The sequence below is a fragment of the Gavialis gangeticus genome, unplaced genomic scaffold (assembly GCF_001723915.1).
Source record: "Gavialis gangeticus isolate Ggan-Ray unplaced genomic scaffold, GavGan_comp1, whole genome shotgun sequence".
Lineage (NCBI taxonomy): Eukaryota > Metazoa > Chordata > Crocodylia > Gavialidae > Gavialis > Gavialis gangeticus.
This window is the reverse complement of record NW_017729004.1, coordinates 32,401,769-32,427,730: the sequence shown is the minus strand read 5'-3', so window position 1 is coordinate 32,427,730 and position 25,962 is coordinate 32,401,769. Positions and strand designations below refer to the sequence as shown.

Below are 25,962 nucleotides of genomic sequence, written 5' to 3'. Positions count from 1 at the left end.
CCAGGAGTGACCAGGAACAACGGTCACAAGCTAGCAGAGGGTAGGTTTAGGTTAGACATCAGAAAGCGCTATTTCACAGTCAGGGCGGCTAGGATCTGGAACAAACTTCCAAGGGAGGTGGTGCAGGCTCCTACCCTGGGGGTTTTTAAGAAGAGGTTAGATGAACACCTTGCTGGGGTCATTTGACCCCAGTACTCTTTCCTGCCATGGCAGGGGGTCGGACTAGATGATCTTCTCAGGTCCCTTCCGACCCTAGAAACTATGAAACTATGAAATTTCAATGGGTGTTTTGTTTATGAGCTGTTTCGACGCATTTTGAGCTCGAAACAGTGAAATCAAAACAAAATGAAAGGCTTCAAAACAGCTGCGAAACAAAACGAGGGCACTTGAAATGTTTTGAAAATTTTGAAATGTTTTGAGTTTCGAAGCTGGGCTTGCTGGCAGCTAAACAGAAACTAAGGAGAGGGAGGGGGGAGAGAGGGGAAGGACTGCTCTGATATTGGCATGTGTAGCTGGCCAGTGACTGTGATCCTTCCCTGAGGTCCCTTCCAATCACAATACTTTGGAGGAGGGACAGAAAAACAGCATAAAAAGCATTGTTTGAACTGAGCTTTCGCTGTGCCTTCACATTTACAAGTGACACAGGTTTTGCTTTGAACAGTTTGAGGTGCAATTTCCCAGAAACTGCTGCACCTATCTCCTTGAAACTTGGCAGGCTTCATGGCCTCAGCAGGGGCTACCGTCCCTGCAGTTTTCATCCCACTGTGCCTTAACACGCACACAAAGTCACACATGGCATGAGTTTTGCTTGTCAGCAGTTTGAGGTGCAGTTTCCCAGAAACCCCTGCACCTATCTCCTTGAAACTTGGTAGACTCCCTGGCCTCAGCAGGGCCTACCATCTCTGCTGTTTTCACCACCCTGTGCCTTCACACTTACAAGTGATATGAGTTTTACTGTGAACAGTTTGAGGTGCAGTTTCCCAGAAACCCCTGCACATATCTCATTGAAACTTGACAGGCTTTGTGGCCTCAGCAGGCGTATCATCCTGGCTGTTTTCATTCAAATCAGGAAAGAAATGACAAAGTTATAGGCATTTTCGTGATTCTCAATTATAGCCTATTGATGAAACATTGAAACGTGTCAAAACAATATTGAACCAGCGAAACAGTTTTGACGAAACAAAATGGAACAGTGCTTCAAAACAGCAAAACGAAACGCTGTCCCTTTGAAATGGTGAAATGGAAGTTGAAATGAAACAGTGCTGTTTCACACAGCCCTAAATAAGCAAAACTCAATAGCCATGATCAGCAACTTAGGACTGGCTCACTGGTGCATGAAAATAGGCACAGTACTGTTCAGTAACATGTCTTTAGATTGGATGCTGTCTTTCTGATTAACTTAGGGTCACCACAAATCCTTTTCCAAGATCTGACCTATGCAAATACTTAATAATATTTCACTACACTGATTAATCCCTTACCTTTATTTTCTTCTTGCTGGCATCCATGATCATTTTCCAGTCTGATCCATTGTTGCCGTAGCCAATCTTAAATTTTTTCATGAACACTTTGTTTTCTCTGTGCTTGCCTCCCTGCACAATTATGCCCCGTACTATTTTCTCTTCACCAAGATCTATTTGAAGCCACTCTTTGGTATATGGATGAGTAGTTGGTGGAAGCGCCCAGCCTGAGCGGCTTGTTATAAGACGAGCATTTTCTGGGATCCAAGTTCGATCTACTTGACTGGATGCAGTAATCTGAGAGTCGGTAATAAGTCCAGACACCATACCCAGCATCCCAGAGCAAGGGTAATCTAGAGAAGAAGATTGTATTAAATCATTCATCTCTGCAAAACCCATGTAGCCAAAAACTAGTAAAAGTAAGAAATAACACAAAATAGAAACAACTTGACTCTTTTTTTCTAAATCACACATCTTTTGAGCAATTTTCATTTTTTAGTTTAACTCAAATTTTTAGTGCCTGATGTTGGCAGCAGGTGGAAGTACCAAAATACTGGAAATACTTCTGGCATGATGGGAACCAGGAAGCATCACAAGTCATTGTCCATTCTATTTGTATGAGTGTTCCACCCTTGTTCCTAATAAAGGGGAGTAAGGGTCACATTTGAACTTGTGGATGCTTATTCAAACAGAAACTTCATACATACTGTGATGAGCCCATCATTTGTTCTTGATGCTGGAAAAACATTTTGAAAATGTAAACCAGCCTAATGCTCATTGACAAATGGAAATCTGGCCTTATGCATCTACCTGTTGGAAATATTTGGAGATTTACATGTTCACATCTCGGATATTTTTTAAACCTCAGACCCTACTATGTCCTATAAAAAGAACATGCAAATCCTTGTGCTCAAAATAAGAAATTAGGCATGGAAGATGGGCATTTATGCTCCCCAAATTTGATAATTGGCTGATTTGAACAACCAAATACAGCTGTGGATATCCTGTTTGAATATTCTTGCTAGCATGGGGAAGTACTCAGTCAATGGTTGGTCTTATCAGACCCAGAGGCTGGGTGTAAAGATGTTTTGTCCATTCTGTATTACTTTCTCATGGCTTGAAGATACAAATCTAGCAAAAATACAAATCTTAGCAAATCTGCTTCTGAAAGCCCTTGGTCTGACTGGGACTGGAGACTGATAGATGGGAAGCATCAGGATGGTGAAGGAAGTAGAACTAGGGTAAGAATTGTAAAGAGCTCAACACAAGAGAGTAAAATAATTGAAAGAAAACTAATGACATCAATTTTTCTCACCTTGAATTTGAACTCTCAGAAATGATGCCAAAGCATTATCCATGAATACTCAGGGGGTTGTCTGATTGGTTTTAAAATGTTGCTTATTGCTACTTACTTCTTTATGTCAAACAAATATGGCTGTAGAGGGCACCTCCAATGCAAACACAGAAAATGTGTGCAGAATAGAACTGATTAAAAAAGATAGTGCGCCAAACTGCAGAAACAAGTGATATTAAGTTTTTCATATTGGCACTTACCTGTTATTCTACAGCCATAAATTTCAAATCTCAGAGATATACCATTTTCCCAGGTCATGGGTTTGATACGAACAAATCGTGTTAAAACTGGTTTGGGAAAAAATCTGTAAACAACATCTTTGGGGTTGGTGTTCCCTTGAAATACCTTTTGAGAGAAAGGAGAGGAGTTTTAAGTAATCTTCTTTTACATTTTGTTTATAATTCTTTGTTGCACAGATATCAAGGATACAAAATTTAAACAGTTTTTTGCACAGTGGAATACTTAAGCTCACAGCATCATTCCTACAGAGAACTAAGGTTCTTTCAGGGAAGATATTGAAGAAGACGCAACATACCTAACAACATTAAGCATATTTTAAAATCCATTATAGTTGGACCAGGATAATTTGGTTGTTCCTTGAAGGTCACATCCAGACAAACCACACTTAGTGTAGCATTTGAGGAGGTATGAAGAGGTGTGGGTGCAGGTGATATGCTGCCCTTATACCCCTCTGAGAACTCTGTGGTCCTCAGGGACCCTTGTGTGATCTGGGGTGCCTCTTGACTTATCACTTATGCTAAGGGATTTGCCTGGAGTAATGATATACAGCCAATTATGTTAGGTCTCTTCAATTTCAGGAGTGTCCTGTGCTGGAAGAATCCTCAGCTGCCTACCTACTACAGCTGAATGACTTCTGCACTTAAAGATTTGCACAAAGATACTAGGGTATGAAGTAGGGTTTCTGTCTAAATCTAAATTAATAAAAGATCTAGATCGAATTCTTTGAGGAATCATTTGCATCTAGATTGTGGAAAGTGCCTTTACTGAATCAGGATAAAAAAATACACTTCTGTTTGTCTATGGAGTATAAGTTTTTCAGGGTATAAAGTTACTATGTTAACCTATCATTTTGTAAATGTCTCCTTACAAAATTCTTTTGCATTGGATAGTGGGAATCTATTTAATCTTTATAACAAATTACTTTTAGTCTTATGAAATTCTCTCTATGCTCCTCAAGGCAAATAGTCAAACAATAAAAGTCCTCAAAATAAATGTTGTACTGGACTTTATTTTCTTGTTGGTATCTGATAATCAGATCCTGTGTAATGGGATGAGAACTTTGAAAAGTCGTTGTCCAAAGAAGGTGACTCAGTTTCCTGCTTCTTACTCAAATAGCGCTGAAACCAAATTTCCTGTTGTTTCCATATGTATAATCTTAGGAATTGTCCTTTTATGGGAGATTGGGCAGTTTCTTACACTTAACTCCAACTTTCCTGTTTGTCATTCTCAGTGGCTGCACTGATCTGGAGGAGAGGTCAGAGGCTTGCAGATATCAGCTCATCAGCCTAAGCAGTTATTTCTTAAAGTCTTTAGTGAACTGAATGTTTTATCTAGGGAGAACCTCTGCATTGATGCCTGGCTCTAACCTCTCTCTTAGCAAATTCTTTCCACGAGGAATTGCTCTGTTTTTTCTTAGTGAGTGAATCGGAGAGGGGAAGAGCTTTGTGCATTGTTTCTGGCTAAAATGCACGGAACTTCTGGTTTATATTTTAGCATAAAGCTTTCAAAATGAAGGCCTCCTTGAAGAACTCTGTAACTTCATGTGGTTGTTGTTGGTTCAGTAGTCCCAGCCCCCTCTTTTTTTGTTTTTTAAATAAGGATGTAAAATTGAGAGTAAGCCTCTGCTTTAGATTCAGTTCAGCTATTTTTTTAATATCCTGGTCTACAGAAAAATGTTGCTAGTTTCCATCTGCTTTACTTTGACCAAAGGGAAGGGTTTTTAAACTTCTTATAAGTAATAAGAGAGTTGCAAAATCTTTTGATGAATAAAGCACACCATGTACAAAGGAGTCCATGTAAAAGTTACTGTCCTTGGAAAACTTACAATTTGAGGTTGCTTATGAAAGAAATCTGATTTTGAAAGCATGGCTTGATTTTGAAAGGCATTTCTTCAGAAACCAGGACTGAGAGCCAGGAACAAAAGAGTTCTAATATCAGCTCCAAAGCTCACTTCCACCACGGTTCTATTGCTTTATATATGGGTTTGTATACCCTCATTATGGCATTTGACCTTCTCAGCTTCTCACTCCACAATGGACACTATTGGGAATACTGGGATAGCCATCTGTGCAACTGCTCATATGCATCGGGTGAGAAGTATTTGGTGTATCAATAAAACAGCTTGAAAGAATACATATAAATGGATTTGGAGTGCTGCAACTTGATTTTGAAACTCTTACCAAGCTGAATCCACACCTTCATTTTTGGATTTGGTCATTTTTAAACTCCTGGTATTTACCAAGCAGTTTAAAAGTTCACTGATTGTCAAGAGAGAGGTAGTTAGCAGTGTTAATCTGAAGTCAAACAGGGCAGGGGTGGCACCTTAGAGACCATTCATAGCATCTGATGAAGTAGGCTGTTTTCTACAAAAGCTTATGCTTTCTGAACCAGTGAGTCTTTAAGGTGCCACACAACCCAATTCTACTTGTTAAGAGTGAATTGAAACAGAAAAGACTTACCAAAGGCTTATTTCCCTCTTTCAGTGGAATCCAGTCTTCTCCGTTGGAGCTGACCTCTACTCGGTATGTTTTCACATAATATATTTTGTTAGTTTCTTTCGAGGTAGCTCCCTGTGTCCCAATGCCAGAGACGAAGCGGATAAGACCCAGATCCACCTGCAGGAATGAATATGGAGATGTAGCCAATCCAGCTAAACCATAATATTACAACAAACTTGGAAGGAATTATAGGAAAAAAACTTGTTTTCTAAAGACTGTAAGAAATGTATATGGGACATGTCTCATATATTGATAGTAATGTCATCCTTAAATCCTGTTCTGTAACTTCATCAGTTACTTCTTATTCCCAAACTATGTTAGCATAGTACATGGGAGTATTCTCCTGTTCAGTAGGAAGAGGAAGTTTTATATGTTAAAAATATTCTGTTCCATACAACAGAGGCACCTGCACAGGAACTAGTGAAGTTCCTCAAGAGTTGGCTTTGACTCTGATCCTATTTAACAGTTTCACTGATTAGCTTGCCACAAAAAGTAGGAGTTTAATATTGAAATTTGCTGATGACACAAAAGAAGAAGACAGCGTCAATACAGAGAATAACTGGAATATCATACAGGGAGAACTGAATGACCTTGAATCCTAGAGTAATAGAAATGGTATGAAATTTAATAGTATGAAGTGCAAAGTCATGCACTAAGGGACTAATAAAAGAATTTCTTCTAAAAGCTGGGAGCTCAACTGCAAGCAAAAGAGGAGGAGACTGACCTTGGTGCTTTTAGTCAGTCACATGATTATAAGCCACTAGTGTTATGCAGTAGTAAAAAAGGAAAAATTGAGTTCCTAGGTCATATTAAGCATGATATTTTTAATAGAGATAGCTAAGTGTTAATGCTAATACCTCTCTTAACTGACAAACCCAGAGCAGCTTTATCATTAGAATATAATGACATTTTATGGGCTGCTGAGGAATTGAATACTTTAAATGCATTTCTATAAAGTCTGTCTTGTGTGTATGTATGTGTGCATGTTGGATGCCTTTTCTTCTCCCCCTTTCCCCCCTTCCCCCTGTCATAAACACCCATGCACAGCCAACATCTAAAGCAAGGTGTCAAACTCATCAGGCCCACATACAAACCCCACATGCTGAATCCGGCATGCAGGGCTGGTTTGGTGTGAGTACTGTGAGTGCCTTCGACTGGCCTTGTGTGCTGTGTACCACATGTATGCTAGATCCAGCTCCATACTATGTGGAGCATGTGCTGAATCTGGCCCCATGCACTGAATGGAGCACATACTGGGTCCAGCTATGTGCACCGTGCAGGTCTAGCCCGGGACCCACAGGTGGCACAGAGAGCCAGATGTCTTGCAGGAAGGATTCAGCCCATGGGCCAGATCATTACACCCATGATTTAAAGGACTGAGGCTGACCTGAAAGCTTTCTCACAGGCATGGGGATGAGCAACTTTTGCTGCTACTTTACCTCTTTAGAGAAAATGGTAATTGATACATTTTCATTAAAATTGAATCCATTAACCTGCCTTCATCGGTATCTGTAATCTAGTGTTTCTTTCTTCCAACAAATTGTTTCATTTCAATATAAAAAAATATCCAAAAATACCAGTCACATTAATCTATACCCCCCAAAAATGGAGGAAAGTCATCAATTCCACAGTGTTGAGTATGGACTTTGCTCTTGATTGCATATGGAAATTACCGAGGTAATACAGTGATGGGCAGCATTACAAAACCCTAAAACAGACTGATTTGTAACAGTGCTGTGAGACTTTTAATTAATTCTGAATGAAATACATTTATAAAATTAAGTTCTAAGTCAACATAAGCCACTAAAGCTTAAGAACTTGGTTGTAAAAGTAAAACAGACAAACAGAGATTGTCTCTTTCATTGCAATACAGCTATCACTAAGGAATGAAATACTTATATTTTGGTTAAAATAATTCATTTTCAATAACAGCATCTTCCAGACATTAATAAGTTGAAACTATGTTGAAGTAACCCGTCTTTTGTTAGTGTCTCATGCATATCTCAGCCTTTTTATTATTTTCGTAGTATGCAGGATGCAGAAAGTACGTCCCCAGTGTCTTACAAGCATCCTTTTTCCTGGATGTATGTTATACATCCAAAGGCACTGGAGCAGTTAAATCAACATGCACTCAGAAAGCTGAAGGAAGTGTTATTCAGGACAGACTGGCTGCTATTTCAATTTTCATGTCATATATAAGTTGTTTTGAAGTTCTGCAACCAAGAACAGTAGCCTTGTGTGGGAAGGATAGAACTGGCTTTAAGTGCAAAGCCCTCGTATCTGCTATGGTTTTTAAGGCTGGTAAAGCCTATACTTACATTGTAGCTTGCTGAAGCTCCCTCCCCCCACCCCGTATCTGAACTTCTAGGACTGAAATGCTGCAAAGTTGTGTTTGCAATTGGGAAAAATTCTCTCTTTCTCTCTCTCGTCTCTCAAAAAAAAATTCCTAATACTGCCTTACAAAAACAATCAAGTGATTTAAAGTAACTAGAGAGTCTCAAATGTTAGATTGTTGCAATCTGAAAGTTAATGGGGGAATCTGGGCATCATTGCACAGAGCAATCTCAGTTTAACTTGAAATGCTCTCAAAATTGTACTCTGCTGATTGTAAAGTGTGCTGCATTGAGTCATGTCCAATACCACATCCAGTTCCAGGCTGAAGTGCACTCAACAATCTAGAAGTCTAAGGGAGTGTAGTGCCGAGTTATTTAAATGAACTGCTGCTTCTCTTAAAATTTGAAACAGCTCTTCAGTTTTCAAATGATTAGGGTCCCAAGTCTGAACTGTTCCGACTGATTTGAAATGACTTTAGTGGATTTTCTTTTTCTTTTTTTTTAAATACACAATAAGTACTTCATTCTGAATGAAGTCAAGCAAGGGTCTATTATTAGAGTTCTAGACATCTGAAGCCAGGCTAAAACGTAATATCAAGGGCTAAGGGAACAGTTTGACTAGTTGACTGTAAGGCAAAAAATTGTAACTGGCAAACAACTGCCCTTTCAGCCACCAAGAGCTAGGTCCACCAAAGACCTGAGGGTCTGTCCACATGTAGCTATGTAACACCATGTACAGATACCCATGCTAAGTCTAAATGAGATGGTATGTTTTGACAAAGTATAGTGCAGTGCTTTGCTGACCCTGGAGCCAGCAGAGCTACATCAGCACAGTGATCTGCCTGAGGTAATTTGACCTGCTCCTCTGGGCTAATTAGCCTGAATGATATGCCAGGCTGATGGACAGCTGCACTACTGTGCCTCCAATTTTGGAACTAACTCATGCTTCTCACCACAGTGCTGCTGTAAGATATGAAGTGCAGCAGGTACTGGACCTAGGTCTTTCTACTGGAGGAGGGTGCCATAACTGCTAGAGAATTCATGCTGTTTTTCTGTCTCAGTGGATTTTCAGCTATTCAACAGCAGCAGGGGCTGAGCATATCACACCCTAGAACATCCTGTGGTCTTGTGATAAGAGCATTCATTCACCTGGGATGTGGAAGTTATGTTGAAAATCCCTCAATCAGAGAAGGAAATTGAACCCTGGGCTTCCACAAACTAGGTGAGTGTACTAACTCCTGGGCACTAAAGAAAAAGACAACATTTCAGGTTACGGTTTCTGAGAAGTTGTATTCATTTAACTCTGGGAGAGGGCTTGGGGTTGCAAATTCCAAACAGAATTAGGCAACTGCCTGAACTCCAGCATAAACCCCTGCCTCCCCCAGACTATGGAGAAAGTGCTTCTTTCTTTTCCCTGTCCTTCTGGGTAGCCTAGGTGGTCCCCACTCAGCATGATGGCTTTTATGGATCCTAAGCTTAAGTGACTAACTCTCCCTGTGCATTGTATAGGAAGCCTAGAACCAAAAATCATAGGTATTATAATACTAGGTGTCATAGTACCTAACTTAGTGATTCTCAACCAGAGTGACATGAGATCCTTTAAGGGTGATGCAGGGTACCACCCTTAGTGCAGTTTGGTGTGTGCAGATGCTTACAAATGATTCACAAGATAAACCCAGGGATTTCAAATAGGAATCCCTAGTGTCAAAAACATCCTGACCTGTAGTGGTCTTTCTGAGTTCTTTGAAACAGAAAAGTTACTCTATTGTTTTCTGTAGGGAAAAATGAGCAAAAACTAAGAGCTGGCATTTTCTGAGAGGTGTCCTGAATCTACAAAGGTTGAGAATTGCTGGCTTTACTCTTTTTCTGGATCTAACCCCAAGTTTATTAATCCTTTTACTAAGCAGGGTGATAGAAACAACAGGTATATGGAGAACTACACTGGAAACCATTTGACACATTCTTCTATACTTCTAAACTTACTCTCACAAAATAGCAATAAGAATTCTTTTTATTAATCCCTTTGTGATATCCAGCACTGCATTTTCCTCTCTCATGTTCTCATTTCTATGATCATTAAGGATATGTAAAGCTTTATAATATGTTTAGAGAAAGGCCATGTGGGCATAATCCACCTCTGCACATACTCAGTGTAAGGGTTTTAAAGGTTGTATAGGTCTCTGCACCAAGCTGAGTTTCAACTCATATTATCCAAATTCTTACTATATACTGGGTGTGTCTACATGTGCACATTCAATGCACATTAGCTCTATTTAAGGCACTTTAAGGGTGTGTGTCTGCAAGTGTGTGGTGATTTTAGGCTACTTAAGCCTAAATTTGATACCTGCATGAAGCAGTCGCATTAGTGAATGTGTAGACACGCTAATGCACATTAACGCAGTGCGTGTCAATGGATAGACACTGCATTAATGCACATTAGTGAGTCCGCACATGCGCTAATATGATTTAGCTTTTTGCACCTAAATTTAATGTGCTTTAATGCGCATTAGCACGTCCACATGTAGACATGTGCCTAAATTGCCTTAAGCAAAGGCGCATTAAGATTAGGCGCACATAAATACATGCCCACTGAAACCTGAAGGTCCCAAAAATATATTATGACAGCTGCTCAGTGATACAACTTCCTAGTGTCATCTTCAGAGGGCAGAAACTCTAGGAAAACTATTCTATAATTCCATTAGATATTCTCATATTAGGTATTTTTAGGGGGTTCTAAGTATTGGGGGAACTATGCCAACACTTTTCAGTTGGGTCAGTGCATCACTTCTGCAATGGCTTCCAAGCATGATCATGTACAGAGTTTGTTAATTCCATCAAGCCATTTCTGGTTATGAAATGAACAGGAATATTTGACAGCTGGCTTTTTGTTTTATATTAGATGCATTTTTGTTCTTTAGTTTGAGGAACTTCTGTTTCACGTTAAAATGAGCTGCAGAGGGATGTGGTGATGAAAGACTGTTCTTCTGAAGCTAAACATCAAATGCAGTCACTAAAATTATTTGACATTTCACTCTGCGTGTGTGAGTGATAAATAAACATCTGGCATTTATTTTATGGGATGCAAACTATTTTGTAAAAGTTATTGCAATTTGTGTGCATGTTATCTGAGCTAGTCTACTCAGTCTCCAAAGCTGGTATTGTGATGCCTCACTTCCCATACTGGAATTCTAGTCTTGAATACGGTATCTCAGTAGTTTTCTTCAGACTTTGGTTGTGTCATTCAGATTAAAATGTATATCCCTGATCAGAAATGACATATTAGGGCCTGATCCCACAATCACTGCTGAAAGTATTGTGATGATGAGACTATTGGTGAGTGCTGCACATGATGACAGATGTTTACAAGACTGCTCCTCTAGTTTACATGAAATGAGAAAAAAAAATCAAACATACCATTTTTCTGGTAGAGAAATAGTCTTATGAAAAGTAAACTGGCATTCTTACTTACTGCATTGGGCATCTTAAAGCAACTCCTTTCCAGTGAAACTAGATTGCGAGATGCTGAATGTTTCTATGTATGAACTAATTTTCCCCTTCTTATTCTACAGTGCCTCTTAGCAACCACTAAAAATAGGCTATTGTCTTAGGAATTGCAGATGACATGTTATAGATATAGATATGCAAAAAGTGATGCACACATTTTATTCCAAGCCCTTTAAGTGGGAGGGTAAAGAAGCATAGTTAGCACAACACAGTAAATCATGCAGCAAATCTCAGCAAACTCCTGGTTAAAGACCACCATGCAACCTGCAAGACAAGAAATGAATATCCTTGCTTCCTACAAACATATATAATCATGTCAGGGTCTCAGAAGCTTTCCCCCCACTGCAAAAGGAAAATCTGCCTTGTTCAATAAAATATAGTCCACTGAGGCCATTATGGCAAGGGAGCGGTTGTTACCAGCTTCAACACCCTGATTATAGGTCTGTTCAACAGCCTGAGAAAATAAAGGACAAAGAGCTGGAGTTTGATTAACAACAGGAAGCTTTTTGTTGTGAGCATCTCTTGTGGCTTGACACTACATACCAAAGTAAATATTTTTGGTGAATTATGTCATTTCCTTAGATAACATGTATTGCTTTTGAGTCAGATTAAATTCGATACTTCATTGTTCTACTATTTCTTTTAACAAGAGTTGTTCAGCATCTTCTTTAATTAGCATAGCCTATATGCTTTATTAGTACTTGCTGTTAAGCTGATTGATCAATCACTGTCTCATGCTGTATATAGAACTATTTTTATTTCCTTTTTTATCAGTATTTAAGTCACAAATATTACAGTGTCAAACAGAAAATAGTAGTGTCTTTAATAGAAACCATAAAAGAAATTCTATTGATTTGGTTAGCAAATCAAATTAATCCCAGTAGTCTGTCCTTGAAATTTTGGTCATTATAAAAACATAATTTCAAATGGCACGGTAGATATAAACTTTCAGCTTGGCTTTAGCAAAAAAAAAAAAAAAAGAAAAAAAAAGATCTGTTGATTTTCCTTCATCTTTCTGCACAATTTCTTCTGATGTTAATAGCAGCTGCACACAGAAAATATACTTGTTCATGAGAATCTATCCTGCATCAGTGAATTCAACAGGGCATTTCTCATTGACTTCAGCAGGAGCACTGCTAGGGTCCTGAATCAGAAAATCACTTAATCACATGCTTGATATTGCTTATGTGGTTAATATTAAACATGTGTTTAAGTGCATCCTTAGGGGATGCTCTGCATTAAGGTATAAGTGAGTTTTCAAAAACGGTTTTAAAAAATGGGTATTAAACATACACATGAAAGAGAAGATGGGCAAACATTTGTATCAAAGGATTAAAATCTCCTACCACCTGAACAACAAATGTCCTTGCTTTTACAGCAGAAATACTCCTCATACTCTGGGTTATTTTCCTAAATTTCCATTGCTGATTTGCAGCAGTAAAGTGTAAACCGTTCCCCATCTGAAAACAAGGAACAAATTCAAGCAGACTGCTGCATTCAGATACTAACACTAGTGCTGCAGTTTGAGTAGAGAGAGATTTTTCTTAGAGGCAGATTAGCCAGCTTCTATAGGACAAAACTCTGGGAAATGATAAAAGTATAGCTGCAAGGTATAAAGGAGTATTAGCCATTGTCATCACCATGCATGGTTATGAAAGAAAAGGACATAACGTGTAAGAAAAATTAAGTAAAAAAAGAAAAGAAAAATAGAAAAAGACAAATGAAAAGACCTCTTTCTTTGACACAGAAAAGATAATGCTTGTGAGGGCCGTGTTGCATCTGGATTCATGGCACATTCTCCCACTCTTATGTTAATTTTTTTTGCATAAATCAGAAGCAACTAATTAAAAAAGAAATATTTAATTCTGACATGTTCTTTGAACTGGTGTTCCATCTGGTTCTGTTTGAATAGTAAAATCTGCTGTAGTTGTAAAAATTGGCAAGCAGCACTCTGGTAAAGAGAAACAAAAGAGACTCAGTACAGCAGGTTAATACACTAGCATTTCAACTTGAGACATTTCCAGAATTCAGCAAACCAAGTTGTTCCAGTATGGAAACTATCAAGATCAAATGTGAAAGAGAAAATGCTGTTAGTGGGGTGGGAGAAGCACTGCCCCAGCATACATTAGCTCTGTGTGATATTTATAGTGTTAGTCTTTGGAAAGAGTTGGATTTAAAAGCATGGAGAATGCAATATTCTGCTGAAACGGGCTAAATGGATTTTGTGAAATGCATTCACAGCAGATACAATGGTAAGAAAAGGTCCTTCAAACACTCATTTCCACCTTAAGTATTTTTTTAATTTTCTGATGTAGTAAATTACATTCAGATGAATTAGAAAAATCTCCTCTTCCAAATTTATTTCTTACTTGATAACTCCTTAGAACCTGGACACTGAGATACAATAAATTCTGATAACAAAGAATGAAAAATGTAATAGTATTTAGATTTCTATGGACTCTAGGATCCAAGTAATCAGCACCTTCTGCAATTTGAAACCTCTCTGTAGCAGCGAACAGAACGGCTGATTAACTCCCCATGCTTTAGAAAGATTGTTTTACATCTTCTGGGAGCATATCTTACTGTGAAATATTACTTCTTTAAAACGAAAACCTTTGCTTCAACACTACATTAACTTGCAGACGGATAACTTGGACATTTACAATGACTTGGTCAGATAAAGGAAAAATGTGAATGGCCCTTTTTCAGCAAAAAATACTTAAGAATCCTTGCTGAGCAATAAATGATTCAGGAACTTAATACTTTTAATTAACGCCTTTGAATACTTATTTGTAATTTACATTTATTTTTAAACCTGATCTTAATCCTGCAATCTGGAATGAAGACAAGTGTTTTGTGTAGTCTGAGCGTAGCCTTCTCAAGTTTGTGTTAAAAATTATAGAACTGGAAAACTGTGTAGCAATACTTACAGAGCCAGTCTCTTTTAATGGAAGAACATAATTGTAAGATTTTTCTCAAAGTAACTGAACAAACTAACTTTCATGAATGAAAAGCAAGCACCACAAAGACTCGCAGACAAACTATTTTACAGGTGAATGCCTAGGCTTTGTGTGACTGTCAAATTTCACCCATAGAGTTGTGCTGTGAAATCCTTTTACTCTGTTCCAGTTACACTAAGCCCAGGTAAGTATGTCCTGTGGAGATCATAGCCACATTACCTAATAATCTTTGAAATTTTGAATCAAAGTATAATACTTTATGCATGTAAGCATGCATATATAACCTTAGTTGCTCCCTATTTTTCTGCTTTATCACCCATACTAATGTGATAGAAGGAAGCTAGTAAGTAGGAGGATGATATATTATGATGGATATAACTTCTCATTATTCAGACCTTGAGCAAGCAGAGATATCTGCCTGTGTAATCTCTTTCATGCAAGAAGTGTCTCACTAAAATCACCAGGGTTTTCTACAAGTGGATTCTTTCGAAGGATTGGTGGTATGGTTATGTCAACAAAAATTATCATAAAATGGCTAAATCACCATTTTTTAAAAGAGCCATCTTCTTTTCTTTTTACAAGATAGGGCTCATATCCATGTGCATAGAGATAGGTAAGCAGGCTGTGTTGTATGTGAATATCCATGGCTTCTTGGAATCAGTTGGTAGTTGTGTCATTCTAGAAATCTGGCCCAATCTCTGCAAATCAGGTTCAAAGTCGTATTTCCTTTTCAAAGGGAGAATTGTCAAGTACAGCTGTGCAAAGCTTCGGGTGCTGATTCAATTAGGAGGAGATTCAGCCCGATTCAGTGGCTGAATCTCTGAATCCAAATCAAATTGGAAGACCAATAAAAAGGTCCAAATCGATCTGCAGTTCTCTGAATTGATTTGGAAAAGATTCAGAGAGTTTTGGAGAGCTTTGGAGATTCAGGCAGTCCCCACGCACTGCCACCGGAAACTGCACCCGGACTCTGTGCCAGTAAGTAGGAGGTGGGGGTGGCTAGAGGAGAGGGTAGGGGACCATGGGGGGACCCCAGCCAGGCCCCATCCCCTGACTGCTCCCCCAGCCCCCCTGAGCACCCCAACCCCTGCTTGATCTCCCAGCCCTGTCAATGGCTGCCCCACCTGGCCCCATCATCCCAGCTCTTAAAAAAAAAAGAAGCCCTGCAGTCACTGGATACTGCAGCAGCCATCAGGGCTTCTGGGGGCTTGTGGGAGAGTTACCTACGCAGCACGGGGCAGTGGAGGGCAGCGGGGATCACCCCTCACTCCACCTGGCAGGAGCCAGTGGGTGGGGGCTTTAAAAAAAAAACTGCTGGGATGCTGGGGCCAGGTGGAGCAGCCATTGATGGGGCTGGGAGAGCAGACGGGGGATGGAGGATAATAGTAGAGCCCCCCCATGCAATGTGGGGCAGTGGGGTGCAGCAGGGATCGCCCCCCTGCCTAGCAGGACCTGGTGAGGCATTTTCAGGCTTTCCTTTCCCTGTTTTTTTTGAAAGAGTTGGGACGCTGGGGCTGGGTGGGGCAGCCATTGACTGGGCTGGGAGAGCAGGTGGGGGATGGGGCCTGTTTGATTAGGATATTTGGCCAATTTGGTCGTGGCCGAATCTCCAAATCAGATGTGGTTGAATCGATTCGGGACAGTGATTCGAATCACCGAATCAAAACAATGTCCCTCGAATAGGCTGAATCTGCATCTGAAGCGAATACTATCTGCTTCGCACAGGCCTACTGTCAAGCTGGATAGCCCAAAAAATGACTCCACAATTCTTGCATTAAACATAACATACATTACCTTTTGTTTCCTGATAGCCTAATACTAAGTCTTTAAATGTATACGCTTTATGCATTCCCCCTGGAGAAAAAGCCAGCGACTATGACTATCTAAGTGTTACATTTCTACTCTGAGAATTGCTGTTCCCCCAGTAGAAAACATGAGTGTACACTGTTCATGCCATTTCTCCCAGAACAAAAATGGCAGTTCTGGGAAAAAAATAACCAAACTCCAACCAGGTAGAAGTGGTTCCTAGGAAAGTTTCAGGAGCAGATTTTTCCACCCTTCTCATAGACTGCTTGTCTACAGCCTGTGTCTGCAGCACCTTAGTCTGCCCTGTTCCTGGGCACTGAGACCTGGGCAGAGGCAGCAGTGTCTCAAGCTCCCTGCTCATTTCTCACAACAGAGTCCCCACTGTGAGGAGTGGATGTGGGCTTTGTTGTGCTACTGGTTCCTGGGACTGGCCTAGTAGGAGTAAGGAGCAGCAGCCACTGCTCTTTGCCTCTTACAGTAGTCCTTAGTTTGGGGAAAAGGCTGGGGGACTTTGTAGTTCTTTCTAGCTTCCCCCTGCTGCCCAACTGAGTGGTGGAGACAGGATTGGAAAACCTGGGATCTGGGAATTGGGCTCAGAGAGGCTATCCCCAAGCCCAGTTCCTGGCCCTCAGGCCTTAAATTCTTTGTGTGCCACTCAGTTGGGTGATACATGCAGCAAGCTAAAAGCTTTGGAGCTGGGACTCAGGTCCAGCGAGGCTCTCCCTGGCCCTGCTTCCCAATGCTTCTGGCTTCAAATCACCCTATGTGCAGTCTGTCTGGGAAGCAGCACATGAGACAGTTTCTGGAAAAGGCATGGGGGGGTGGAGTTCTGGACTGCATGAGACCATTTAAAACCCAGGGGGCCGCCTACTAACAACCTGCCCCTCTCTCAGGCAAAGGAGAGGATAGGCTGCCAAGTAATGGGCCTTTTAGGCTAGGGGCAGACATTACACATAAGCCCATTTAAATGATCAGAAACTGGTTTAAAACTGTAACAGAATATATGTTCAGTGCACATAAACTAGTTTGAAAATAGCTGAAACCGGTTTGAGCTAAACCTGACTGGATGTAGTATCAGATTTAACTGATTTGGGTCAAACCAGTTTATGTACGGTCTGTTCCAGACCCCTTGCTGGTTTAAGTTAAACCAGACTTCCATGCTGTCTGGGCTGGGTGGGTCTCTTTGCTCCACAGAAAAGCTGGCCCCTCTCCTCTGCTTCCTGGCTGGAGCTCTGGCAGAGACTGCAGGCTGCTCTTCCCTCTCCCCCTCACCACTCTTTCTGCCTTGCTGAGAGGTGCAGATATATTAGCTAGCAGCCCACATGCTAGCTATCATCCATGCTATGGCAGACTGGACAAAGGCAGAATCAACAGGTAGCTGGTAATGTTCCTCTGTTGTTTTCTTAATGGGGTGATAAACACTGAGTTGGGGTGATAAACACTTTGCCATAAATTCCCTGCTGGGCTGGTGGGGGGGGGTTCCTCCCTAATCAGAGCCACTTGCCTGAGCCTGGCCACGCCCCCCATTCAGCTAAGCACTGTAGAAGGGAAGGGATGGCTGCTCTAGCACCCTCTGGCTTCTAGCCCGAGCCATTGAGGCATTTACCTGCATGTCTGAGATGTCTGTGCAGTTACAAACTGATTTAGCCTAGCCAGGTTCGATTAACTTGTGAAAAGTGAATCAATTCAGGCTCAGGCTTTTTGAATGTCTGTCCCTAGCCATAGTGTCCCCTGGCTGGAGAGCTCTCTAGCCAAAGGGGTAGAAGATATGTATGTTCCAGCTCCAGGGCTATTTTTCTACTGGTAATAATTTCATAGAAATTACCAGTAAAAATGAACACCTGTATGCAGTCTATATCTAGATGCTGTGGTGAGAAAGCAGGAGAGAGAGAGAGAGAGAGAGAGAGAGAGAGAGAGAGATGCATACCAATATCACGTCCAAGATTACTTCACAGTGTTTCAGAAAGCGATGTGGCAAGGCTTGTAACCCAGCAGAAGGTGAGTTCCATTTGATAGTTACTATTTAGTAGTAACTAAATAGCATTGGAAGGGTACCTGCTGCCATTCACGCTCCTTCAATTCCAGAGGAGGTGGAGAGCAAGGAGGAACAGTATAGAGACTAGTTAATGATGATTCAAACTGCATGAACTACTCTGAACATTTCACTTGGCCATCAGTAGCTGAAAGGGACTTGGCATTTGTACACATGCATGTGCTGCAGTGCTGGGGGCTTTTAAAAGCACCTGGTGCTGCATCTTATGCAATTGTATAAGTGGCAAAATGTGCGTCAGTGCTGAGAAAATGGTGGTAGCATGCTTTTGAACGAAAACATATCGAAGGCCACCATTTTCTGTGCGCTGATGTGCATTTCACTGCTTATACAACTGCATGTATATTGACTCCAAGATGAACATGGGCTGGCAATGCGAGGTCACGGTCAGTAGGGCTAACCGTACCTTGTTGTGTATCCACAGATGCATCTCAAGCAGGGCCAAGGAGGTGATCCTCCCCCTCTATGCAACACTGGTCAGGCTGCAGCTGGAGTACTGCGTCCAGTTCTGGGCGCCGCACTTCAGGAGGGATGTGGACAGCATTGAGAGGGTCCAGAGGAGGGCCATCTGCATGATTCAGGGACAGCAGGGCAGACCCTATGAAAAGACACTACGGGACCTTAACCTGTTCAGCCTTCGCAAGAGTAGGCTGAGGGGGGACCTGGTGGCCATCTATAAACTCAGTTGGGGGGGACCAGCAAGGTCTGGGGGAGACCTTCCTCCCCCTAGCGCCCCCCGGGGTAACAAGGAATAACGGCCACAAGTTGTTAGAGAGTAGGTTTAGACTAGACATCCGAAGGCACTACTTCAGTCAAGGCGGCTAGGATCTGGAACCAACTTCCAAGGGAAGTGGTGATGGCTCCTACCCTGGGGGTCTTTAAGCGGAGGCTTGACATCTACCTGGCTGGGGTCATCTGAGCCCTGTTTTCTCTCCTGCCCAGGGCAGGGGGTCGGACCTGATGATCTACAAAGTCTGTTCTGACTCTACTTCTATGAATCTCTGAATCTATGTGATGCAGTGCAGTGCACGTCAGCTCGTGTGCAGAGCGAACTCAATTAATCTCAGAGCATGAAAATGTATGTGTATAAATGTCTGATGTGCAGTGTGGCTGTTCCTCAGTTCTACTCTTTTTCCAGCATGATTTTAGTTTCACTCACATGGATTTCATTTTGAGGGTTTTTCATGGTCAGAGGGTGATGTCCTAGAGCCTCTATTCTTACCTTCTGTGCTCCCCACCTCTGTTCTGCAGAAATTGCTCCCTTCTGGCTATATAAATGGCGCGGCAATCTAATTTTGGTTTTGGAAAGCAAACACAGGAGTGGAATGTCCTCAGTAGGAATGTCACTATAAAAATGGTCATTGGCAAGAGTAGTTAATTTTTGGGGCACAGAATTTTAGACTTATTTCTATACAACATGGGCCATATGTGTCATCAGTAGAACTTGATCTTAATAGGAGTTGCGATGATGAATGGAGGAAAGTGACTGTGATCCTAAGAGGGACAGGTCAGAAAGCCACTTTATACTAAAACAATTCACAGCCTTAAGTGTAAGTAGCTAAAATGTACTGCTTTCCCAATTTATGTCACAAAGGGACAAGTTTATCCTTGAAATAGCTTTAGTTGTTAAAGCTGCACCAGGAATAAATTTGGCCCAATGATTTCAACATAGGAGGCCACAAAGAAGAGAAAGAACAGGCTACATAGGTACAGCTGGTTGTTAGAAGTTATGTGTAAACAGTCAGTCTCTGAAGAGAAGCCAGTTGTTCCTGAGAACAGACGAGATGAGACTCAGTTTAATGTTTGGTCAACTGTGTTTTCTCTGCTGGAAGCTTTTGTTTATCAGACAGCTATGAAGTTAACACTGATGCCTTTTTGTAGATGAATTAAAAAAAAACTCCTGAATGAAAACATTAGAGGTGAACCAAAAATGGAATTCTTTCCCTGCTGAAATACACCCCTCTATTCCTCCTGTCTTCTCAGCAGGGAGAGAACAAAAAACATGAAAGAGAAGTTGAACTGCTTTCTCATGGGCAGGTATTTACTACTTGGAGGGAATCTCATTTAACCTTCTGCTTTAATTTTTTTGCTGTTGCTGTGACAGTGTCACCTAGCAGATAAAGCAGAATTAAACTCAGACAAAATAGTGAGAAAAAACATGGACAGAGGAGGCAAAAGGCAGCAGAGCAACAGAAACCCTGGGGCATGGTTGGGGGAACATGGATGGACTCACAGGACTCATAAGCCCCTCAGCTTCATACCACTTTACAGGTGTGGACAGAATGAGCAAAAATGTTCAATAGTCTCAGTGAGGTTCTCAGCAATACGTCTGTCATCCACAATGCAGGGGCAGGCCCAGAGGAACAAAGTTCTTACCTCGGTAGCAACTGCTCTTATTAGAACATGCTTCAACTGTGTGCTCTGACCTACAGCACTATATTACTAGCTGCTCCCCTAAGTCATCCACTTCTTGTTCTTCCTTTCTACCTCTCCTGCAATTTGACACTTGCCCTATCTTGTAAATTAATTTGCTACTGCTGTACTTAGAAACAAATCCTGCATCCTCCTTCATGTTTGCAGAGGGCCCTGGCTGCCATGGAACTGATGTTGTTCCCCTGCATGGTGATGGAGAGGGGGAGGGGAGGCAGGGCTGAGTTGTGAAGTTGAGCTGTACAAACAAGGGATATGTGGTCAAATGAAATGTTTCATTCAACCTGAACTGAAATAGCTTGTCTTGATTCAAGCATGTATAAGGCTTAATTGTTTTAAAAATAAAACTGATGAATATTTGGAAATTAATTTTCTTTCAAAGAAAAATATTGTTATCTTTGTTTTAGAAAATATTTTTGTTTCTTTTCCCTACCCTCCCCGCCCAGCACCAACAATTTGGAGAAACTTAGAGGAAGGCACAAAGCATTGCAGGAAAATGAGAAAAAAGAGGCAAAAGCAGTGCAAAGAGTTTTGTGCAGTTCTCCAAACGTCCCTAACCCCTCTCTGGTTTCCTTAGGGAAAAGCTGGTGATTCTTTTGGTTTGCATTAGCACCTGTTTTCTAGGGTTTTACCATATTGTTTCACTACTTGTTGTCAAACTGTATAATTTTTTTCCTTGTCAATAAGTATGGGGACAAGAGCTTTATCCTGGATCAGTTAACCTAGGTCCTGGGTTGTGTCATGGTCTATAATGGTACTAATGTTTAGAAAGGAAAACCGCTGTATCTTTCTGTACTCTTATGTAAACATATCTGAAGGCCATAAGATAACCACAATGATTATCCTTACAAAGCTGAACAGATAATTCTAGATCTTTAAAGTGTTTTGGAGTGGCTCTATGTACTGAAGAATAACAGGGACTGAGTATATAGACTGCATAAATGACTTGTCTTCTAAAGGGGGATGGAGGCAGCTGGGGGGTGGAAGAGGAAGGAAGTGACAATTATTGTGCACTCCCTATTGATGGCTAAGTCCAGCAATGAAGCCTGGGAGCTTCACCTCTCAGGTTGCCCTTCAAAGCTGGGGAGGACTCGAAAGCTGAGTCTTTTCAGGTTCTATCTTATCGCACATAGTAGCACGATGCACTTTGCTGCAGTGCAAATGCCAACAGAACAAACAAAAGGGAAAAAAAGAAAAAGAACTGCCCCCCGCCAAAACCAGGCACCAGCAGCTTGCATTTCCCCAAGCTGTCAAATGAAACGTTTTGATAAGCTTGCACGGCAAAGCCAACGTAAACAACTGTCTGATGTAAGAATAAACCTGGTACAAAAATGAATGTGGCATACAACAGGCTACATAAATACTGCCTGAATTTTTAAGGGAATACCTGATAAGGAAATGAGCTAGCTAGACAAATGAAGGTCCAGGACACCAAATGATGAACTAAAATTATTTTCAGATCTGTTACAGAAATAAATACGCTATGCAGCAATTTATACCGGTTCTCTTGCTGTTAGGTGTCACTTACAAGGGGATAAATATTAAAGAAACCTAGGTAACTGCAAGTTTAAAGGAATCAAGACAAATGTGGAAGAAAGTTTGTGGAGCAGATGTGCCTCTTCCAAGCAGACATACTCCATATACATAAATGTTTAAAATTAATGAGTATATATATTCACCCACAATATCAGAGTTAGCAATATACAGTAAATATACAGCTGATATTTTAATCAGCTAGGATTCTCAGGGCATGTCTACACTTGCAATTAATGCACAGCAATAAACCCTGGTGCATACTGTGTTGGAGTTTAGTGCTCCTGGGCACTGTGTTTACATACACACCTGGGACTGCAACATGTTGAGCTGGGTCGGAGCAGTCCTGGCTGCGAAAGGGTTTGGGGGGATCAGCTTGCCAGCCTGGGGCTGCTGACCTAGCTTAGTGTGCTGTGGAGGGGCTGGCTGGGGCACGAGGGTGCTTCAGTGTGGGGCTGACAAATACATACATTGCTGTGAAGTAAAAAAACTCCACCATGGAATAATACTTGTGTTTACAAGTACTAACCTATGGCAGAGTTAATTTATTCCATCCTAATAGCTCTGCATGTGTAGATGCTGAGATGTTTACTGTGGAGCTAATTAGGCAACTCCGCAGTAAACATCTCATGTAGACATGCCCACAGGGTATTAATGCAGGCAGGTCTGTTCTTATTTCCCTGTGGACCTATGGCAAAATCCACATTGGCCTTATAAGCATTGGGGCCCAGGAGAGTGACTGAAAGAAATGGAGTTAAGTTCTCTAGCTAGTCAATATGGAGAATGTGGGTGTATATGTAACATGAAGCAGCATCTTGATGAGATGCGCTGAGCTTGCTTCACACATGCTAGCTTTCTAACTGTAAACAGTGTAGCCATGTTAGTGCGGTACTGTGCATGCACCAAAAAGCTCTGCTTACTTGTTGAGGAGCTAATACAAGAAAGGAAGGCATGGGTTGTTTCAGTGCAATCATGGGGCGTCTCAGATGCTGCTGCCTTGGATATGCCTTTATATACCTCTAAAGGATAAACCATAAGTACCGCCATACTGAGCAATGAGTTGCATTAGACCTATCCAGTCAGAAGTGTGGAATGTGTCGGTCTATCTGGACAATCACCCCTCTCCAGGGGTTAGTCATCAGAATATGGGCTGTACATTAGATACCACCATCTCTTTTGGTTCCTAAGCTTACAGTCCTCCTCTTAAGGTAAGTACTTAACCATCCATCTCCTGAGGGTGTTGTCACCCACATTTTACAGAACGGTCTAGCAGTTAGAGCAACCTCCCAGCAAATGAGAGAACTTGCATCTCCCCTAGCTCAACACTGAACCACACGGGTATTGGCATATTCTCAAGGGAGACCTTCTAGCTCTTCCATTGATCCTGGGCAGCACAAAGGCAAGAATCATGAGACCAGAAGGAAAACAAGCAAGAGGGAGCCTGACTCAGGAACTGAGTGGGTAGGGTACTTCATGTTTGAGGGTGTGTGCTGGGCTTTTGTATACACTCCTCTTCATGCACTTTGCATTAGACATCCATTTAATAGTAAAGAAAAATAATTTTGAGACTGGGTGTAGACCAATTCCCTCCTAGCTGAGAACTTGAACCATTAGACTGCTGAGTCAGGCTGCCTCTTGCTTTCTCTCCATCTTGCCCATGAATCTTGCATCATTGGCACCTAGAGAGCTCTGTGTTTGTAAATGCAGGCATTGAATATATTTAGATATTTAATGAGTTTTGTGGCTGCTGAAGCAGAGATATTCTGGATTGCTTTTTGTAACCCATACATCTAAATTTTGTCTAAGTCCTGTTTAATCACTTAGCACACTGAAATGGATCTGGCTCCAATGCCAGACCTGGTATACATGGCTTTCTGTACACCAGCTGCTGGAGGCAACAAAAAGCTGGGAACACTGATTTTGCGTTAGATCAGCTGATCCTCCTGAGGACAACAGGGTCTAGTGGTCACTTTGAATAGATGTCTACATGCCACAGAAGAGTGTGATATAAGAATCAAAACTAGTGATTTTCAACTATGGTGCCTCAGTACCCTGGGGTGTCATGACTCATGAGATCCTTTTAAGGGTGCCACACAGTATTAGCACTGTCAGGTGTGTGAACACTTACAGATGATTCACAAGATAAATACAGAGATTTCAAATAAGAATCTTTAGTTTCAAAAACATTCTGACTTGTTTTGGTCTTTCTTAGTTCTTTTCAACAGGAGAATTTCTCTATTATTTTCTGGTAGTCAAATAATGTGTGCAAGCTAAGAGTTGGCATTTTCTAAGCAGTGCCTTAATCCTAAGGATGTAGAGAACTGCTGATCTAGCCAGACAGACAGAGAGTTAAGGGAGACAGAAATGCCCTGCACCATATCCAGAAGCCTGAGCTCAGTGTAAACTAATTGTTTGTATGCAGGGATGAATGCAGAGGGGCTCTGGTGATGTGGTCACAGCCCCCTTTGGCTGTGCACAGCACGCACAGTGAGCTTTCAGAGCTCACTGGCATGTTAGCAGAGCTCCTGCTGGGAGTTGTATGTGTGCCTTGAGAACTATGGCTAAGTACAGAAAGTCAAAAAGCCTGAGGCTGAATTGATTTAAAACTAGGCAGCTGCATAGGTTGAACCGATAATCAACCGAACCGACATTCAGTTTTTAATTGGGAAAGGTGGTGAGGGGAGAGGGGGTGATCCACACAGACATGGGTATCAAGCAGGCTAAGGAGCAGAGGGTGAGGCAGCCCCTGTTCCACTGGAGCAGGTAGCATAGTTCAGGACTGCAAAGCATGCTGGGATGCTGGGGGACTGTGAGTTAACTTGAACCAGGAAGGGAGGGGATCTGGGTCAGAAGTTCCATAAACCGGTTTGACCTAAATCACGTAAGTCTGATACTACATCCAACCAGGTTTATCTTAAACTGGTTTTGGTCATTTTGAAATCAGTTTACGTGCACTGAACTTCTTCTTCTGTTACAGGTTTAAACCAGTTTCTGACTGCTTAACCCAGTGTCACAGGGTGGGGCCCAGGAGTGGCTGTGATCTCTCCTGGCGCCCCTACCGTGCCAAGTTGGGTCTTGAATGCATCCTCTATCTCGCCCGCCATGACTTTGATGATTCTATACTATTAATGGGAGGCTGCCTTTACTTGACCCCTCAGACCCAGTGCTCTTGCCTTGCTTGTCCCTGCTGCATCCAAATGGATTCTCGTGCCCCCAACCCTATGGGCATTGCGTGGCTCCTTCCGCCCGTACTACCACGCCCCAAGCCTCTCAGGTGTTCCAGACGTTATCGTGTCTCTACTCTTCCTTAGTGGCCCTCTCCGTGGCCCCTACTTCTATGTCCACCCTCACCGGGCTCCTTACTTCCGTGCTCGCCCTCCCCGGGCTATAGTCGTACACTCGCCCTCACCAGGCTCCCCAATCTTGGACTGGCCGTCACCGGGCTATAGTTGTCCACCCTCACCAGGCTCTGTAGTCTGGTACTTGCCCTCACTGGGCTCTCTGGTCATACACTCGCCCTCCCCTGGGGCTTCTCCGTGTCCTTGCCCTCTCCTGGGCTTCTCCATGTCTGCGCCCTCTCCCGGGGCCTCTCTATGTACGCACCCTCTCCGGGCTTCTACTCGCGCGCTCACCCTCTCTGCCCACACTGGGGCCTTGCTCGTGCTTCCCGCGCTCCTTGCCTGCACTCGGGCCTATGCCCACGCTTCTCGCGCTCCCCGCCGGCACTGGAGCTTACTATGCTTGCGCTTCTCGCGCTCGGGGCTCAGGCGGCCTCGGCCTTACCTGGCCCCAGA

The 25,962-nt window shown here is 42.0% G+C and overlaps 1 protein-coding gene across 1 annotated transcript in view; it reads right to left on the bottom strand.

The window, feature by feature from the left end:
- The window catches only part of NRP1 (neuropilin 1), a 180,954-nt gene that overhangs the window by 40,660 nt on the left and 114,332 nt on the right, over positions 1–25,962 (bottom strand). The window contains exons 7-9 of the mRNA XM_019507950.1: positions 5,514–5,669; positions 3,015–3,159; positions 1,482–1,813 (exon numbers count right to left, since the gene is read on the bottom strand). Of these exons, the coding sequence (XP_019363495.1) occupies positions 1,482–1,813; positions 3,015–3,159; positions 5,514–5,669 (633 nt within the window). The remainder of the gene's footprint in view (positions 1–1,481; positions 1,814–3,014; positions 3,160–5,513; positions 5,670–25,962) is intronic.